Below are 17203 nucleotides of genomic sequence, written 5' to 3' on the forward strand. Positions count from 1 at the left end.
AGGAAATCAAAGATATACACATAAAACTTACAATCAAAGTTAAAAAGTTTAAGTACTCTATAAATAGTACAAACTCATTGCTCTTAGAGGGCAAAAACAAAGAATTTTTGGAAAGACATACTTGTGAAAGCAGCTTTTGTGGGGGACGGAAAAACTATGTAAAACTTAGGTATGGGAAAAGATGAGAAGAAGATGCTCGCTAGACAGAGATATAGAATAAAAAAAACCAAATAAGGGCAAATACAACTCCTGTTCAGGCAGTAAATAAATAAAAGGATTTATGGATAGAATTAAAAAGCATCTGAACTAAAAATATGCCCTGGCATTGTCATGTGAATATACTGATTCACAGTATAAGGGTTGAAAGGGTAATAACGTAGTCAACACACTGCTTCAAGAGTTAATGTATATCATTGCCAAGCGTGGTGGCTCAGGGGAGGATCACTTGAAGCCATGAGTTCAAGACCCGCCTGGGCAACATAGCAACACCCCGTCTCTTACAAAAAATTTAAGAATTAGCTGGGTGTGGTGGTGTGCACACCTTTACAAGGTCAAAGAGGGAGGATCACTTGACCCCAGGAGTTTAAGCATAGCCTGGACAATGCAACAAAACACCATTTCTAAAAAAATTCTTTAACCAGGTTGGTGACTTACACATGTAGTCTCAGCTACTTGGGATGTTGAGACAGGAGGTTTGCTTGAGCCCAGGAGTTCAAGATTACAGTGAGCTATGATCACATCACTGTACTACAGCTTGGGTGACAGAGTGGAACCTTGTCTCCAAAAAAAAAGTTTATGTGGTCCTAAATAAATGTCTGTAAACATTTTTAAAAATATATACAGGGCCCAAAACATGTATACATATTTCAAGAAAGGAAAAAACTGTACTAAAAATGTAATACGCAAGTAACATTTGACTTCTGCAATTACAAGAGATGCTCAAACATGACTTGTAATCATCTTTTCTTACTGGTATACATTGAGTAGAGTTTTGATACAGTTTTGTCCTTTCTTAAAACGTGTTTATATATTTTTGGTGCACACTCTTTCTTTCACTCTCTCTCTCTATGTGTATTTTTTTTAAACCCTGCTATTCCCTCAAATATGCAAAACTACCAAGGATTACATTTTCTAAGTAAGTATAAAATACAGGATTTTCCTCCTAAATTTAATAAGACAAATTCAAATATATGAGAAACTACTGTAAATAATTAAAACTTTACATTAAAGAAGGTCTGACATAGAACTACACTATTAATAACCACTGAAGAACTTAAAGAGGCACTGGTTCCACAAACAAGTTTCACTTACATCACAAGCACACCACTCCTGAAACATAAGTAAAATATTCTTCAACTGCATCTGTATAGCAATGGCAGCCTCCCAGTCAGGATCTACTTCAATGTGCTGCCCAACCTGTCTTCTGATTTCTTCCATTCCCTGCAAGAAAATAAGGGTCAACATATACTTATATGGGCCTCTTTGCCTTACTCTATTGGAAAATATTAAATTGTCAGGATTCACATTCATGTATGTATAACATTTTAACCTGTTTGCTTTACTGGGTCAGAGTTCCCAGGTTCAAATCCTACCTCCCAGGAGTATAGCTCTGGGACAGAGTATCTGACTGCAAATCTCAGCATTTCTAGCTGTGTGACCCTGGGCAAATTATTTCTAGACTTTAACTCCCTTATATATAAAGTGAGAATAATAGTAATACCTCATAAGATTGCAATGAGGTTCAAAAGAAACAATACATGTAAAATGATTACACACTTGTCACATGATTAAGCATTCAATAAACAGTAACAGTAATAGCAGTAGTAAACTAAAATATATAGAAAGATCTATTAAAGCAGGATCAGTTAGTCAATGTTTAAATCTTATTTCTACTTTGCTAAATCAATTCTCATATTAAAACCACAATTTGCTTTAAAAAGGAAGAAGACAATGAGAGTTAATGTTCTTAAAATAAATTCCTCCTACTAATGCATAGAATTATTATCATACCTGCATACAGGTAAGAATCTTCAAAAAAGATCGAAAACCTTCGAGGAACTGCATTCTTAATCTCTCTGTCCATATTGTGGGCTTGCTGATCAAGATATACCTATCATTTCAAGAAAGAAATACTTCATGTTCTTATTTTGAGACAAATTTAAGGCTCTCAGGGTTATACACAACGTTATTTTACTAAAATTATGGATTCTCATTTCTTATAATAATTAGAGGTGTTGGGCAAAGCTAGATTTATTGTTTTATTATAAATACAACCTGGAAAATATGAATGCTCCACAGAGGAAGGTATCAATCTAAGCTTGACTTCTCACTTACTGTCCCCTCAGAGGTTTGTCCAAGTTAAGTGAACCTAGAACCAAACTGGCCTACCACAGCTGACTCTAGAAAAGCCTGGTACAGCTTTCCTGCAACTGTTTCTACCAATCCAAAGAACTAGCTGACATCCTTTCACCCTAGGGAGATTTGGAAAAGATTTTTTTCTTTTTCTTTCTTTTTTTTTTTTTTTTTTTGTAGAGACAGAGTCTCACTTTACCGCCTTCAGTAAAGTGCCATGATGTCACAGGACTCACAGCAACCTCTAGCTCTTGGGCTTCCGTGATTCTCCTGCCTCAGCCTCCCAAGCAGCTGGGACTACAGGCGCCCGCCACAAAGCCCGGCTATTTTTTGGTTGCAGTTCAGCCGGGGCTAGGTTTGAACCCACCACCCTCGGTATGTGGGGCCGGCGCCCTACTCACTGAGCCACAGGCACCACCCTGGAAAAGATTTTCTACCTCCAGATTTTCATAGCCCAGACCCTGGATGAAGGATATAACATTAAGAGGTACAAAAATCTTTCAAGTATATAAAAGACTAAATTATTTCTAAGTTGGATTGGAAACATTTGTTTTCATTCCAAGTTGCTAGGACTTGAAATAATAATATATCTTAGAGATCTGTTTTGTCTTAATATATTCTTTTTTTTTAAAACAGAGTCTATGTCGTCCTCAGTAGAGTGCCATGGCCTCACAGCAACCTCAAACTCTTGGGTTTAAGTGATTCTCTTGCCTCAGGCTCCCAAGTAGTTGGGATTACAGGCATCCACAAGACCCAGCTATTTTGTTGTTGTTGTTGCAGTTGCAGTTATCATTGTTATTTAGCTGGCCCAGGCTGGGTTTGAACCCGCCAGCCTAGGTGTATGTGGCCAGTGCCCTATCTTCTGAGCTACAGGCACTGCCTGTCTTAATATATTCTCAAAAGTAATTTTGGAGCCAGGTGTGGTGGCTCACATCTGTAATCCTAGCACTCAGGGAGGCCAACGTGGAAGGATCCCTTGAGCTCAGGAGTTTAAAACCAGTCTAAGCAGGAGACCCCATCTCTACGAAAAACAGCAAAAGTTAGCTGGCTGTTTGAAGGGCGCCTAGAGTCCCAGCTACTTAAGAGGCTAAAGCAGGAGGATCGCTTGAACCCAGGAGTTTGAGGTTGGTATGAGCTATGCTGATGCCATAGAATTTTAGCTTGGGCAACCGAAGGAGACTTTTTCTTTTCTTTTCCTTTCTTTGAGACAGAGTCTCATTATGTCACCCTCAGTAGAGTTCCAAGGTGTCAGCTCACAGCAACCTCCAACTCCTGGGCTTAAATGATTCTCTTGCCTCAGCCTCCCAAGTAGCTGGGACTATAGGTGCCTGCCACAAAGCCCGGCTATTTTTTGTTGCAGTTGTCATTGTTGTATAGCTGGCTGGGGCCAAGTTTGAACCCGCCAGCCTCGGTGTATGTGGCTGGCGCCATAACCACTGTGCTACGGGCGCTGAGCCATTGAGTATGTTTGATCCACAGTTGTTTGAATCCACACATATGGAATCCATGGATATAGAGGGCTGACAGTGTATGAAAAGGGAATTAAAAAGAAATTTACATCAACAGATCACCTAAACTATGTAAAAAGAGACTATATATGAAGAATACAACCCAAGTATGTGAGTGGAAGTGAGGGAAAGGATGGTAATTACAATGGAGATTCATTTGGAGACCCCCAGGAAAACTCAAGTTCCTCAGACTTCTCCTCAGTACCTTCTTTATTAATCTGGTTTTACAACTCAATAAGAAGCCTTCACTGAAGATATTAACATGAGGCAGTTAACAGTTTTTTGTACTAGACATCATTATAAAGAGAATCCTAGATAACCAAAAGGATCAGATGTTTACCAATAAGACAAAGCAAATAAACACACTGTGTTTTACATGAGACCTCACCTTTTGACTTCAGCAACTTACTTTAGGTCACATATTACTGCATATACTCTTCCCAATTTATCCTGGCTATAACCCTGGAAATTGAATTTATTGTTCCTGTCCAAGTACTCAGGTAAAACTTCTAGTAGAGTTTCAGTAATGACAGAGATAACATTCTGCTCTTCAATAAGATGTCGAGCCTGCAGAATATTTCAAGAATATTGCCTTTAGTTTTAACTTTATTTATTCATTCATTTGGTTGGTCAGGAAGTAATTTTTAATAAATGTTGTTAAACATAATCTTTAGTCTCATAGAACAGCAACTACTAAGAAGTTATTTTCTAAAAATTAAAATTCTCTACTTCTTAGTAACTGGGAAACATGCATCCAGACACCCCAAGCTCATTATACAGGTTATACTGTTGATCATCAGTTATCACACAATGAACAAAGTAGAACAAGGATACACTTCATGGCTTCTATCACATTACTATCTGTTCTGGAACTTCCCCTTCACCCCAGTCCACATTCTCTGGCCTTTTGAAAGGTAAAATAGGAATATTAACCAAATTGTCAAATGAAACAGGGAAAGTAGTACCACAAGGAAACAGAATCTCCCACTCTCCTCCCAGGCCTCAGGGGCACCAGCTCACACAAATGCTTGAGCAGCACGCCCTCCTGCTTCTTAGCTTGATCTTGCTCTATCTACTCTCCTCCCCACCAACAATAACTAGAGAACAAAATATTTTTTTGTTAAAAAAAGAGTTTTAGTACTGAAAAGATGGTGCTCCCAAATTACTCTGGAAAGTGAGAAACTAGATCTGCGTATCATCTGCAAGGATCAGGAAATTTGGAAAAAGGCAGTGCCTAGTCCTTGAGTAACACTAAAGTATTATTCACATGCAGATACTACTAAAGTATTATTCAAATATTCCAAATAAAAATAGCCCAACTTAGTGATTCTAAGTGATTATTTTCATTTGCTTCAATATTAAATGAAATTCTTACAAAGCAAAACAAGTTTTACTTAGAAAGACTGAAAGAAATAATGCATACCAGAGTAGGAACAGTAAACATCTGAACTGAAAGTGCAGTTACAGAGATACTTCTGTCATGATCATCACTGATATAGTCTTTCTGCAGCTGTTTATAATACTAAAATACATAAGCAGAGATTCAATTATAATCACTCAAAAAAATCTTTACCACAAAGTATCACAATCAGCAAATATCCTAGAGAATAACAAAAGACCAAATATGAATTCAGCTATCTAATCCAGTTAAGTTGGGAGAACTATTAAAATAAACACACACAGGCTAGGCGCAGTGGCTTACTCCTGTAATCCTAGCACTTTGGGAGGCTAAGCTGGGTGGATTGGTTGAGCTTAGGACCAGCATGAGCAAAATTGAGACCTTGTCTCTAAAAAATAGCCAGGTGTTGTGGCAGGTGCCGGTAGTCCCAGCTACTTAGGAGGCTGAGGCCAAAGGATTGCTTGTGCCCAAGAGTTTGAGGTTGCTTTGAGCTATGATGCCATGGCACTCTACCAAGGGTGACAAAGTGAGACTCTGTCTCCAAAAGAAATAAATAAATAAGCACACTCACTTGCACGTACATACACACAGAGGTAAAAAAAATCAGAGAACTGCAATGGTGCAGTTCACCCTTTCTCCAAAAAGCATCTGGGGCAATCTTTAGCAGCTTCTACTTTGATGGTATAAGGCAGGGGATATATTCAAAGTACTATATTTACACAATTAATATGACTCAGAAAACCAACCAATCATATTGAATGCAGCCTTAAATAGAGTGGATGCTGGCTGCAAATAACTTCTTATCCATGCTGGTATATAAAAGCTGAAAAATCAACCCTGAGAACAAAAATAATAATATAGCCAGTCATGTATCAAGAATCTATTATGTGTATGCACAGAGTTGGATATTTCACCCATATATTTAATTTTATCCTCCAGAATGCCTACAAAAAATAAGAGGTAACCATGGGGTAGCAAAAAAGTATCTAAGTAGAAAGATTAACTTTTGTTTAAGAAAAAAATTCCACTTCAAATCACATATATGGTCCAATATTCTATCTTTAAAGAGCTTTACGAGAATAGAGTTGCTGTCTTGAGTTGCCATCATCTGTGAAGGATAAGACATACACCAAAAGTCTTCGTCATTTTTAACAATTTACATATAAAATCCAGAGAATGCAAGTATTTTATATCAGTGCCATTTGCCTACAAAACATTACTTCTCTCTTTCTGCTTCCAATTCTACCCTGGGTCCTATATATGTCTTAAGTCTTACAGAATTGTGTGCAACTCAAAATCAAAAGAAATTACCAAGTATTTATTGGATACCTTAGTGTAAGACCAAGTATAAGACTTAAAGAAGTCTCTGTTTTGTGTAACCTGGCAGTCTAACTTGGTAGACAAATGGACACAAGTTAAAGAGATATACAATAGATGATTAAAACAACATAAAAAAGCTGTAATTCAACCCTTCTGTTTTAGCTTCAGAGAGTTAAGTATAAATCTTGGCCACCTAACTGTTTCCCTTTGGCATGCATATTTGTTCCTCTTTCTTGCTGTTCTTTTCAATTAGTCACTTCTATTGCTTCTCAACCTTTTGACTAAGAAGAAGTATACAATCTATTTTTACCAAATAGAACAAATGCATGTGTGAAAGTGCTCTACCTAGGCAAATAGGTCACTTTACACATATCTCTTTTCCAAGACTGCCTCTTTCATGATAGCAAATGTCATTTGTGAAAATATTTATGTAGCATAAAATATGAACTTAGACAAAGAAATAAATCATAAAATTCAATTTTTTCATTATTATCCTTTTTATAGGATTTATATCACTTATAAAAACTGCCTTCTATTTCTACTTACTGATATCTATTTACGAAAGAGCAATTACCTTTACAAATTCCATAGCAAAGAGTTTTTTATATCCCATCTCCATAAAAAAACTGCTGAAGATCAATTCATGAAGGATCTTACGGGCACCTGTAGATCATTTTGGAGGTAGGGGATGGGGTAAGGGGAAATCATCAAGGTAAAAAACAAAAACATTCCAGCTATTAGAAGTTACAGAATATGAAAATACTTCATGTGATAACAGACCTCAAGGACTCAAATATGAAAAGCACTTATTGCATTAATATTTAATAGCTAGAATTTAAAATACATACATACTCATATATTGCCTTTTCCCTCTTTTTCTGCATCTCTAACACCACTTCATTTTATCCTCTCCCAACTTGTTCATTCTTTTTCACGCTATTTCACTCAAACCTACTCTTACTCTATGTTCTTCCTTCTCCATACCTTTAGCCTTTCTCTCAACTTGTACCTTTTTTTAGTCTTAGTCTTCATTTACATTTTGAAAATGAAAACTAATGTAGTTTTAATAATGGCACTACTACAAATATATACACACACACATATGTATGTGTATATATATACTATATATATATTCTTTTTGACTAGCCTGAATAAGTGCAAAGACACTATAATGAAAAAACAACAGGTCAGGTGTGAGCCATCAATCCTAGCACTCTGGGAGACTGAGGCAGGTAGACTGCTTGAGCTCAGGAGTTTGAGACCAGCCTGAACAAGAGTGAGACGCCATCCCTACTAAAAAATGAAAATTTAGCCAGGCGTAATAGCATAGTCCCAGCTACTTGGGAGGCTGAGGCAGGAGGATTGTTTGAGTCCGGGAATTTCAGGTTGCAGTGAGCTATGATGACATCACTGTACTCTAGCCAGAGCAACAGAACAAGACTATTTCAAGAAAAAAGAAAAAAGCAACATCCCTTGGGTTTAGCACAGAAGAATACAAATGGATTGATTAAAGTTTACCTTCACATACATTATCTTAGCAATCAAGATCACAGATTTAACAACTAATTTAATAAATAAAAGAAATTATAGTTTCCCTTTAAGGGCATAATCTTCCTTCACTTCCTAGAAGGCAGTATAATCAAAGGTCTACTTACCTTTATAAAGCTTTGCATCCCAAAGCATTAACCTGCTTATGAGACAGGGATTCTCAGAGCCAGGTTCTTCTCTAAGACATGCTTGGCAAAAGATTTGCCTAAAGTCACCTAAAAACAAAAGAAATCATATAATTTTTATTCTTATAATATTGCTCCTAAAAGTACATTTCCTATAATATGTGAAAAGACTAACATTAATCCTCCGCATTTGATGTCAAGAATAATTCTGCCAACAGCAAATACTCAAGAGTCAATAAAAGGTATTATTTGATATTGTGCATTTTTGAAATAACCTATGATATACGTCTGAAATAATACCCTAACCTATCCATTTGAAATACAATCCTGAAAATTAATTAAAGCACATAAAACAAAAAGAAAGAAATTGTATTTCATACTCGATGGCATTTAAAAATTTTTGGCTATAAAGAACATAGTATTTTATTAAAAATAAAAAAATGGGCTATATGCTTACTTGAATAGCTCATAATTTTGTTCATCCAGGAGCCAAGACGCAAAGCAAATTTCTGATGAGCCATAACTTCAGAGTGTAATACTTCTACATGAAGTGGATGCTGAGAGACATTTTCTGAATGACTCTACAAGTGAAGGGAATATTAAAACAACAAAAACACTAGTAATTAAATTTTGCTTTTTAGCTAAGTGATCTATCCTTCAAAAAAAAGAAAAAGAAAAACACATAACCCTGCCAGTTTTAAATTTCTGTATCTAAGTGTTCCAATCCTCTCTTTACTCAGGATGTCAAACTACTTCAACAATAAGATCCCACTTATCACTCTATTTGGGCTCTTGTTTTTTTTTTTTTTTTTTTTTTTTTTTGCAGTTTTTGACCGGGGCCGGGTTTGAACCCACCACCTCTAGTATATGGGGCCGGCACCCTACTCTTTGAGCCACAGGAACCACCCCTTAGGCTACTGTAATAAACATTCCTCTTGAAATTCTCTTTTTGTTTCTAATTCAGAAAGTTACCTTTATATCCTCCTTTGCTTCTTGGCAAGCAGAATAAACACCTGCTTTAACAGCCCGGCGACCCTAATGACAGACAAAAATGATAATTAGGTAGCGGAATGATAACCACAACCAGTAAGTAATATATAGTGCAAAAACCTAATGAACTCTCAATTATTAACCACTTGACTAAAAGTTGTAGGGTTCTAGGATAAGACGTAGAAGACCTATATCATCAGAACTTTCCATAGCTCTAGGAAAGAAGTTCTATAATTTTAAGAGGTTGAGTTTCTTATCTGGCAAAAATGCCAGCTCTTTATTATAGTGTACTCGCTATATCAGATAATAATGACTCAGATGTACTAAATTCTTGCTATGTGTTTTAAATACTTTCATGAGAGCCAAGCACAGTGGCTCAGGCTCAGGTAATCCTAGCACCATGAGAGGCCAAAACAGGTAGACTACTTGAGCTCAGGAGTTCGAGACCAGCCTGAGCAAGAGCAAGATCTTGTTTCTAAAAATAGGCAGGCATTGTGGCGGGTGCCTGTAGTCCCAGCTACTGGGAGGCTGAGACAAGAGGATCACTTGAGCCCAGGAATTTGAGGTTGCTGTGAGCTATGATGCCATGGCACTCTACCAGGGATGACAAAGTGCAACTTTGTCTCAAAAATAATACATTAAATAAATACTTCCATGAATGAATTTAGAGATCTTCAATGTGTGTTACATAACATATTTGTGGTCTATTAATAGGTTGGAAGTATAGCCAGCCTGTTAATTCCTAAAGCCCTGAAGGCAGCCAAGCAAAGTCTAAGTAGCACTCCTTGCAGCTCCTTCTTAGAAATTTATCATTTTCTATGCGTGCCATGTGAAAAAGTCAGGAAGTGCTGTCTTCATCATTCAACCTCTACACTGACCCTGTAAGGAAGGTTATTTGTCCCCAAATCAGAAGATTCAAGAATCCGTGACAAGTACTCCATCTCTAGAGTCTGTACTTCTAACCATACTATAATATTCCCCCTTTATTTTTTTATGTTATTTATTTTTTTGAGACAGAGTCTCATTATGTTGCCCTTGGTAGAGTGCCATGGCGTCACAGTTCATAGCAACCTCAAACTCTTGGGCTTAAGCGATTCTCTTGCCTCAGCCTCCCAAGCAGCTGGGACTACAGGCGCCTGCCACAATGCCCGGCTATGTTTTGGTTGTAGTTGTCATTATTGTTTGGCAGGCCCAGGCTAGATTCGAACTCACCAGCTTCGGTGTATGTGGCTGGCACCTTAGCCGCTGAGCTACAGGTGCCGAGCCTAATATCCCCTCTTTAGCTCCTTAGTATATAAGAACTACCTCAATATATTTGTACTATTAATTACATCAGTAGGATAGTGATTACAGAGAAAAAATACACAAAAAGCAAGCCATAGGGCAGCACCTGTGGCTCAAAGGAGTAGGGCACTGGCCCCATATGCCGGAGGTGGCGTGTTCAAACCCAACCCTGGCCAAAACTGCAAAAAAAAAGAAAAAATAAAATAAATAAATAAAATAAAATAAAAGCAAGCCATAAGAAAGTTTGAAAAGAATAGATAACAATAACTATATACTCAAGACTTCTGGGAATCAACTTAACACAGTGAATCTTAATATAAATGGGAGGAGGGGAACGATCTCACACCATTAAAATGGCCACTATTAGAAAAAACAAAACAGAAGATAACAAATATTGAAAATATTGTAGAAAATCTAGAACCCTTGCACACTGATGGAGGAAATATTATATGGTGCACTTGCTATGGAAAACAGTATGGTGCTTCCTCAAAAAAATCAAACATAGACTCCCCTTAAGATCCAGCAATTTCTAGCCGGGCGTTGTGGTGGGCGCCTGTAGTCCCAGCTACTTGGGAGGCTGAGGCAAGAGAATCGCTTAAGCCCAGGAGTTGGAGGTTGCTGTGAGCTGTGTGTGGCCACGGCACTCTACCGAGGGCCATAAAGTAAGACTCTGTCTCTACAAAAAAAAAAAAAAAAGATCCAGCAATTTCATTTCTAGGTACAAAACTGATAGCAAGGGCTTGAACAGATATTTGTATATCCATATTGATAAGAACATTATTCACACTAGCCAAAAAGTAGAAGCAACTCAACTATCTATCAATAAATAAACAGATAAATAGAATGTGGTATACACAATGGAATATCATTCAACCTTTACAAAGAAGAAAATTCTATCATATGCTACAACATGGATGAACTCTGAGGACATTATGCTAAGTGAAATACCACAAGATTGCCAGGCATGGCGGCTCACATCTGTAATCCTAACATTCTGGGACGCCAAGGCACATGGATAGCTTGAGCTCAAGAGTTCGAGACCAGCCTGAGCAAAAGTGAGACCCTATCTCTACTAAAAACAGAAAAACAGAAAGAGGATCACCTGAGCCCAAGAGTTAGAGGTTGCTGTGAGCTATGATGCCACAGCACTCTACCCAGGGCAACAGCTGGAGACTGCCTCCAAAAAGAAAGAAAAAAAAAAGAAGAAAAATACCACATGATCTACTTATACGAGCTATCTAAAATAGTCAACCTCTTAAAAAGTAGAGTTGGGGTTGCCTGGGTTTGGAGGGAAGGAAAAATAGGAGATTGTTTAATGGGAGAGAATTTCAGTTTTGCAAGGTGGGAAATTTCTAGAAATCTCCTACACAACAATGTGCACATAGTTGTACTGTACTATACACACGAATAAGGTTAAGATGATAAATTTTATGTTCTATGGATTTTACCACCATTGAAAATGTTTTTAATGACCAAAAATATGGGGGGATGGAAGTAGATCAAATAGATGGAGGTAGTTTTCAAAATACATAGCTATTTCTTTCCTCTTCTCTTCCTTATCCTCCCAATTCTGATTTATTGGGGTTTTTCCCAAGTGATAGGTTTCCTTTATCCTCACACTATATCTAAAAACAGAACTATAAGAAAATATCTTCATGTGCTTGTAAGACAGACTACAATATAATCTCACTTAGCAAAAGGATTATATTTTTCACTTTAATATGGTATACAACATTACCTCATATCCTATTTTACCTTATGCATGAGCAAGTGATCATTTATTAAAGAGCTTTTCTTGCAACTCACCTACGGATTCTTAGGACATCAAACAAATGTAGCCACAAGCCATCTCCATTTCAATTATAGAGGAGAGCAGTGAAGAAGTGAGAAAGGGATAAAGGCTAAGCAGAGATAGGAGAAAGATGCTAGGAGACTTAGATCTTTCTGTTCCATATGAAAACCAACAAAGTGAGCCCCATGCTTTCCCAGGCCAACTTGTTTCCTGGAGAATTGGTTTACCATACTGTTATATATATTTTTTAGAGTCCTGGGATCATGATAGTTCATAGTAATGCTACTGGAATAATACATCTTGATATTTATCAAGACTTTCTCTTATAATTTGCACTGTTGGCCTTGTACATAAGATGGCAAAATCTGGACCGGAAGGACCACCACTACATCTTCAAAAAAACTTTGTTTAATGGCAGCCCTAGCAAACTTTTTTTTTTTTTTTTGCAGTTTTTGGCCGGGGCTGGGTTTGAATCCACCACCTCTGGCACATGGGCCGGCACCCTACTCCTTTGGGCCACAGGTGCCGCCCCCTAGCAAGCTACTGATAAAATGTTCTTGAATGTCTATTTCTTTCGTAAGAATAGCAAAGAATAATCCTTTGAGGGCAGATTCAATCTGACTCATCTTTATATTCCTCAAAGTACTTCTATACATGTTTACTGAACTGATTTAGAGTACTACATTTTAAGAGGGTCTTTGACAAACTGGTATTTATCTAGGGGGAAGAAGCAGAGAGTAGAAAACAGAGCTTGATCAGTATGAGCTTAACACAGAACAAACAGTTGAAGAAAACAGAAGAAAGAGACATAAGAAACTATAGATTTCTTCAACTATATGATGTGTTGCCATCTGAAGCAAAAGAAGTTCTTTTAGGGGTCGTTTTATAAGAAATTAGTCTGAAAATATATGGAGACAGATCTTGGCTAAACACAGGAAAAAAAATTTCAAAAAATGAGAGTTGTCCATAAATAGAGAATGAAACTCTCTAAGTAGTCAAGCACAAGTCAGAGGATCAATGGCCAGGGATAATTGTGCTCTCAATAGGAGGATGGGCAATTTCAATGGTTTTTCACTATTTCCTATCTTATATCTTAACACAGTTATCAACAAACAGGGTCCTACCACAACAAAAACAAAAGAAGGGTATGTAAAGTTTATCTGTTAATGCCTTTGTAATTCTAGCCACCTAATAGTTTCTACATGAGACAGAATATAAATATTTATTTAATAACTGTGATAACTCAAAACCCAGTAGAGTTTACTAGTAGAGCACTTGAAAAATCACAAGCCTTATTTACCTTTAAAGTTCCTTCTATGTCCTATAACAACAGTGTAGCAATAGCAACATAGGTACTAACACCTGATCTAACCTGTTACCATTCTGTGGGATTAAAAACATGTTTGCCAAATATCCCTTTTTTTTCTGCTCTGTCTTCCTTTCCTATCCCTAGTCTATTTTCCTCTTATTTTCTTTACCTTCTTCTGTCTTTCCTTTGTCCATCTAATTGGTTCTTCTTTCTTATTCTCTTCCGTTTCTTCTTGCCTGTCAGATCTTCACCTTTCTTGTGTTCTTTCAGGAGTGCTTACCTATCTGTTTTTCTCAATCATCCTAATAGATAAATACAGCCTTCAACCATTCCTCCTCAAACCCACTCATACTCTTATGTTTTCTACTTCCTTACAATAAACCTGATTTCAGAAATCTACCAACCATACAGTAAAAAAATTTTTTTTAATACTTTAAAGTTGTATTAAATTTTAAGTAATCTAGAAACACAGTCAACCTGATACCAGCAGCCATTATCATAGGATTTTAATCTATTACCCCTTGTCTAACCTATGAAGCCATCCCAAACTTAGGAGAAAACATAGCTCACGTTTATATGTTGATTATATCAGCAAATAACTGATCTTGGCAGCCTTTTGAGCAAAAAGAGAATTCTTTATAGAGAAGAGAAATGTTGGTGAAGACGTACTAGTCAGTATGCGGTCCTTACATTGGGAGTATCAAAATCATCTGGGAACTTATTAGAAATGAAAACGTCATACCTACAACGAACCTACTAAATCAGAATCTGCCTTTTTAGTAAGATCTCCACAGAAGGGTGGCGCCTGTGGCTCAGTGAGTGGGGCACCAGCCCCATGTACCCAGGGTGGCAGGTTCAAACCCAGCCCCAGCCAAAATGCAACAAAAAAACAGCTGGGCGTTGTGGCGGGCCCCTATGGTCCCAGCACCCTCAGGAGGCTGAGGCAAGAGAATCGCCTAAGCCCAAGAGCTGGAAGTTGCTGTGAGCTGTGACACTGCAGGGCTCTACCGAGGGCAACAAGGTGAAACTCTTGTCTCTTAAAAAAAAAAAAAAAAGATATCCACAAAATTCACATAAAAATGTAAAGTCCCCATGACTGGCCCATGTAATTATTTGGTAAAGGTTGGCTAATACTATTGTTAAGTAATTCACATACTGTTCTCCCCTCCCCACTTCATTTGTTCTATCCTTAATGATTTGCAATCACATAAGATATACATAAGAAGCAGAGAAAGGAAGTTAACCACCTGTTGTAATTTTATTCTAAAACAACTGCTTAACTATGATACAGGCACACAAGAAATCTAAGCTCTAACGAATTTACCTAAGGCATAAGAAATAAAGGGAGTGAATGGCTGTACCTAACACAGTACTAAGGCACTTGGCAAGGGCTCAGTCAACAACACCCAGGAAGCTGATGTGAAACAGCAGCATAATTCTAATGAAGACCACAAACCTCTTTGTCTATGGCCGTGGTATGCAACTGGGCCTCTGCAAGCTCACAGTCAAGAGCTCTTTGTAGGCTATATATGACATGGTCATATGAATGGTGTTCATCATTGAAAAGGACACAATAGTATCTTTCATTTTTCTCTCTGTTAAAATAAAAAAGATATATTTAGACAGTGCAGCAAAGGAAAAAGTTAAAAATAGACAAAATATTATAATATACAACATTTGAACTGAAGCAGCATCATGCAGTTTCCCACAATAGGAAAGAAACACTGTAATACTAATACAGAAAATAATTTTAAGTGGTATAGTGCCATGGATTTTTTTTAAACCCTGATGAAAGTATTACCTTTCCCATGTTTTCCCCCCTATTTTTCTTACTACTTTCAGAAATCTCAGTTTAATAGCTGTATGTCTTTAATACCACTCTTAACTCTTGCTCATCTTCCATTCTGATAAATGGAGGCAGGCCTCAGGCTCAGAACCTTCAAGCAGGCTATGATAAATAATCAGATTTAATTAACATTTAGTTTTTATTGAATTTATTTTTGTTTTTACCTTCTATTTAAGTGAAGCTGGTATTACAGTACCTTTAAATTAAAAAAAAAAAAATTATATAGCACAGACTTAAAGGGCCAGCAATCCCACTTTGGCAGAAGACCTCAGGTCACCTAATCTTTTAATCTTACTGAGATAACAGTGCCTCTTCCTATGTTCTTCATCTCTAAGAAGAACATAATATCTGCATTCAAGAGTGGCACGAATCTCATAGAATATGTAATAACAGCTGCCATGGGCTTACATACTGTATGTGTTATCAGTTTTAAACAGTTTATTATATGTTTTCACAATACAGTCAATTGACCCTCATAACTCTATGAGATTTTCTCAGCCCTCTTGTAGTTTAGGAAACAGGCTCACAGGGCTTAAAAGACTCACCCATGGTCATGCTGCCAAAAAGTAGTGAGAGGGCCTAGAACTCAGACCTGTAGATGTGAAGACCAGTACTACTCATATACACAGTGATACCTAAGCAAATCTCTTTTCTTTGGTACACAGATGGTTCATATTATATTCACTAACACAAAATTTCCTGGAAGATTTAGCAGACATTATCACCTACTTGAAATTAAAATATTTGTGGGCACAATTTCTCATGACCTTTATTTCCCCAAGCAGTTTATGGCTCAACAAGAGTTAAAACAATACATTTACTATCTCTACAAATTAGAAGTCGTACTTCTTCTCCTTCTAAAAACAAAACAAACCCAGTAAACTTGAAAACCAATTGTATTTATATTTGTGCTGTAATTTTGTGAAAAGCCTAATACTTCACAGGCAGAAAAATTCCTATAAGGCTCAAACTGTATCTTCACATCAGGTCCAGAACTCCTTTTTAAAGTTAAAAGCAAATATTGCTGCCATCAAAAGACTTATGTCTGTTAGAAATTGCTGAGTTTTAGGTAAAAAATGTAAATTCCTAAAATTTCAATAATCCTAGAGATCAAAGCAAAGGGGAAAGGGTTATTTCCTCATTCTCCATTAAACTTTTCTTGATCAGAAAAAGAGCTAAAGGGAAATACACCATACTAAAGTCCCTAACTTTGTTCACAAACCTCTTGGGGAAAGTGGAGGTTAGTCAAGACCAAGATCAAACTGAACAATTTACTTACCTACTGGGATGAAAGGCTGCCTTTCTAGGTCTTGATAAATCATTTAGCACAAGACCCCCAGAATACTGATTTTTCCTAAAAATTCAAAGCTTCTATGGTCTCCTCTTTTGGTTTACCTTCTGTTCAGTGCCTAGTAAAGCATCTTATATAAATGAACTTCTTAAAAATATTCCCAAGAGATAGATAACACTCTATAAATTTCTCATATCAGTAATACACTAATATAAGTATCTAATACTTATATTGTAATAGAAATAACCATCATTAAAACTTATTCCCCTCTCCCTTTTTGAGACAGAGTCTCACTTTGTCACCCTTGGTAAACTGCCGTGGCATCACAGCTCACAGCAACATCAAACTCCTGGGCTCAAGCAATCCTCTTCCCTCAGCCTCCAGTCCCAAGTAGCTGGGACTATAGGTGCCTGCCACAGTGCCTAGCTATTTTTAGAGA

At 37.1% G+C, this 17203-nt stretch overlaps 1 protein-coding gene across 2 annotated transcripts in view; it reads right to left on the minus strand.

The window, feature by feature from the left end:
* The window catches only part of UBR1 (ubiquitin protein ligase E3 component n-recognin 1), a 151550-nt gene that overhangs the window by 88971 nt on the left and 45376 nt on the right, over nt 1-17203 (minus strand). For both annotated transcript variants that reach the window (XM_053594091.1, XM_053594092.1), the window contains exons 6-14: nt 15084-15222; nt 9225-9287; nt 8710-8833; nt 8235-8342; nt 7154-7242; nt 5284-5382; nt 4270-4427; nt 2011-2110; nt 1312-1440 (exon numbers count right to left, since the gene is read on the minus strand). In XM_053594091.1, coding sequence (XP_053450066.1) covers nt 1312-1440; nt 2011-2110; nt 4270-4427; nt 5284-5382; nt 7154-7242; nt 8235-8342; nt 8710-8833; nt 9225-9287; nt 15084-15222 — 1009 coding nt within the window. The remainder of the gene's footprint in view (nt 1-1311; nt 1441-2010; nt 2111-4269; nt 4428-5283; nt 5383-7153; nt 7243-8234; nt 8343-8709; nt 8834-9224; nt 9288-15083; nt 15223-17203) is intronic.

The sequence above is a fragment of the Nycticebus coucang genome, chromosome 6, assembly GCF_027406575.1.
Source record: "Nycticebus coucang isolate mNycCou1 chromosome 6, mNycCou1.pri, whole genome shotgun sequence".
Taxonomy (NCBI): Eukaryota; Metazoa; Chordata; class Mammalia; order Primates; family Lorisidae; genus Nycticebus; species Nycticebus coucang.